This window comes from Mandrillus leucophaeus, unplaced genomic scaffold, assembly GCF_000951045.1.
Source record: "Mandrillus leucophaeus isolate KB7577 unplaced genomic scaffold, Mleu.le_1.0 Scaffold355, whole genome shotgun sequence".
NCBI lineage: Eukaryota > Metazoa > Chordata > Mammalia > Primates > Cercopithecidae > Mandrillus > Mandrillus leucophaeus.
The window spans coordinates 1352165-1354740 of record NW_012103754.1 but is presented as its reverse complement, the minus strand read 5'-3'; the positions used below and the strand labels follow the sequence as shown (position 1 = coordinate 1354740).

Here is a 2576-nt window from a genome sequence, read left to right as displayed (position 1 = left end):
GAGAGCTGGGTGGGCTGGAGGCTGGACCGTGGGGCAGGAGAGCTGGGTGGGCTGGAGGCTGGACCGTGGGGCAGGAGAGCTGGGTGGGCTGGAGGAAGCCAGTTTGCAAAGATTGAAGAGTGAGAAAGTAGAGACTGACAAATCATTACATGCTAAATATCGATTTAAACATTATGTGAATGTCTGTTGGTTTAACAAGGCTGTTTAATGTAGTAAGAGATGCTAATTAAATAAATGAACTCTTGTTTATAAATCACTAATTAATTTTATTCCTTTACAGAATGTGCTCTGGAGATTTAAATTCTCTCAGCTTAAGGGATCTTCAGATGATGGGAAAACTCGAGTAAAGCTGCTGTTTCAGAATCTGGACACCAAACAGATTGAGACGAAGGTATGGGGCATGGGACATGGGTTATTCTGCCACCCACCCACACATAAAGTACAGCTCAGATGGTCTGCTGGTAAAAATCTCCATCCTTCCCATACACACGTACATAAACCAATAGGTCCCGAAGCACGAGTCCTTCTTAAAAATTAGACAATAGATACGTCGAAAGAGCCTGTCCAGGTCAAATGTCCCTTATCTGAAATGCTTGGTACCAGAAGTGTTTGGGATTTCAGATTTTGGAATGTTTGTCGATTAGGTACTGATTGAGCATCTGAAATCCAAAAATCCAGAATACAAAATGTTCAAATAAACATTTCCTTTGAGCATCATGGCAGCATTCAAGAAGGTTGGGATTCTGGAACATTTAGCGTCAGGCCAGCATTCAAGGTTGGGATTCTGGGGCATTTCAGTGTTTGGATTTTCAGATTTGGGACGCTCAAGCTGTACAGAAGGTTTCCTATTAGAGAGACGTTTATATCCTAAAATAGTGACTGTTGAAACAAAGTATTTGATTTGACTAAAATGTACAAGCATCTTAGTAAATATTAGCAGGAAATCAATATTTTAAAATATACCAGAAGTCAAAATTTAAAGGAAGGGTTTTACAAACTGTATTTTGTTTGCACCCTGCATGTGATAAATTGACTATAATATTGAGAACAAACTGCTCTGTTAATTAAAATACCTTAGACCTTTTAAATTCATTGCCTGGAGGTGACATTGTACTATTGACAGGTGTTGACTTTTACCGTATTTTATGTATAAATGTGTTGCCCACAAGCCAGTTTTAATATAAACTTAATAAGACTAAAGATTAAATTTACTAAACTGAAAAATAAATTTTAAAAAATACGAGACTCATGAACACATATTGTGTGGAAACAGATTGTCAATACTTTGCAGACATGTTTTTCTCTGATGGAATTAATCTGAGCAGCCCGTCACACGTGGCATTTTTATATGTGAAAGTTCAGGTCAACTTTGATCCTCTCTTCATTGATCTCAATGAAATGACAATTTATAGCTGTACTTAAAGTACAACGGAAATTGTATGTGATTGTTTGACATTTTTATGTTTTGGAAATTGACAAAAGTAAAACCTGATTGCAGATGGTACAGAGGCTGTGGCTCCTGGGGTGGGGGACAGTGATGAGGCAGCGGCACTCGTGCTGACCGCAGGGCCCTGAGCTGACCTCTTAGCAGGCTGCCCTGAGCCGCATCCCGGGGTCCTCAGCCGCCAGCAAGCTGGTAATGTGGAGAGAGAGGCTTGACATCAGTTTCCATCTGGTATTTCACTGGCATGGATGTGAATGGATCAGGGATGAAAATAGAACGTTCTTCCTCTGGTTTGTTTATTTATGCAGCTGTTTGCCTTGGGCCCGCTGGCAGGGGAGGAGCACCATAACCTTTTGCTGCTTTAATCTTGTGGAGCTCTGAGTCTCGTACTGTGAGGGCGCGGGAGGTCTCCGGTGGCCATGAGGGTTTCATGCCCGCGGTGTCCCTGTGGCTTTCTGAGCCCCTCTCATCCCCGGGGCACAGGCTTCAGGACCTCCAGCAGCTTCCATGGCATCTGAAACACCCTTTTAACAGTGTCTGTTAAGGTTAAATGCATTTGTGTTTTATTTGTTAATGATCAGTCAGCTCTTGATTATTGGTTAATAAAAGGAGCATCAGTATCAGGTCACCTAAGACAGAGGGGCTTGAAATATGTTAGATTCACGTGGGACAGAGGCTTTGCGACAGGCGTGGCTGCCTTGTGCTGCTGTGTTTGGATCATACGTATTTCCACCGTGGGTTGGTGGAAAGGAGAACGCCCCAGGCAGTTCCAGAGGCCACAGGGATGGATGCCAGATTCGTAGGGCTTGAAGTTTAAACAATTCATGGGAATTTTTTATGAAAAAAAAAAAGTAAAACTGCAAATACAGCAACCTAGCTACACTTAGAAATGAGTGTGGGGCACATTAATATGTCCCTACAAACCCAAACTAAAAAACCCTCCACCTCCATTTCCCCACACCGGATCTCAGAGCCACCCAAGGCCCCTCCGTGGCACCCCTGGGGCGAGAGGGAGGAACTTGGGTAGAGACAGGCAGGGACCTCACAAGAGCAGTGACCCGAAGGCCCTGGGCACGTCGCTCGCACCCCCCAGCTCCCTGGGCTCTGTGCAGTCGAGGGCCTCACAGCTTAC

The 2576-nt window shown here is 44.0% G+C and overlaps 1 protein-coding gene across 1 annotated transcript in view; it reads left to right on the top strand.

The window, feature by feature from the left end:
• SNTG2 (syntrophin, gamma 2) overlaps positions 1–2576 on the top strand; it is a 269966-nt gene that overhangs the window by 239681 nt on the left and 27709 nt on the right. Inside the window, exon 18 of the mRNA XM_011989536.1 lies at positions 281–391. Within this exon, the coding sequence (XP_011844926.1) occupies positions 281–391 (111 nt within the window). The remainder of the gene's footprint in view (positions 1–280; positions 392–2576) is intronic.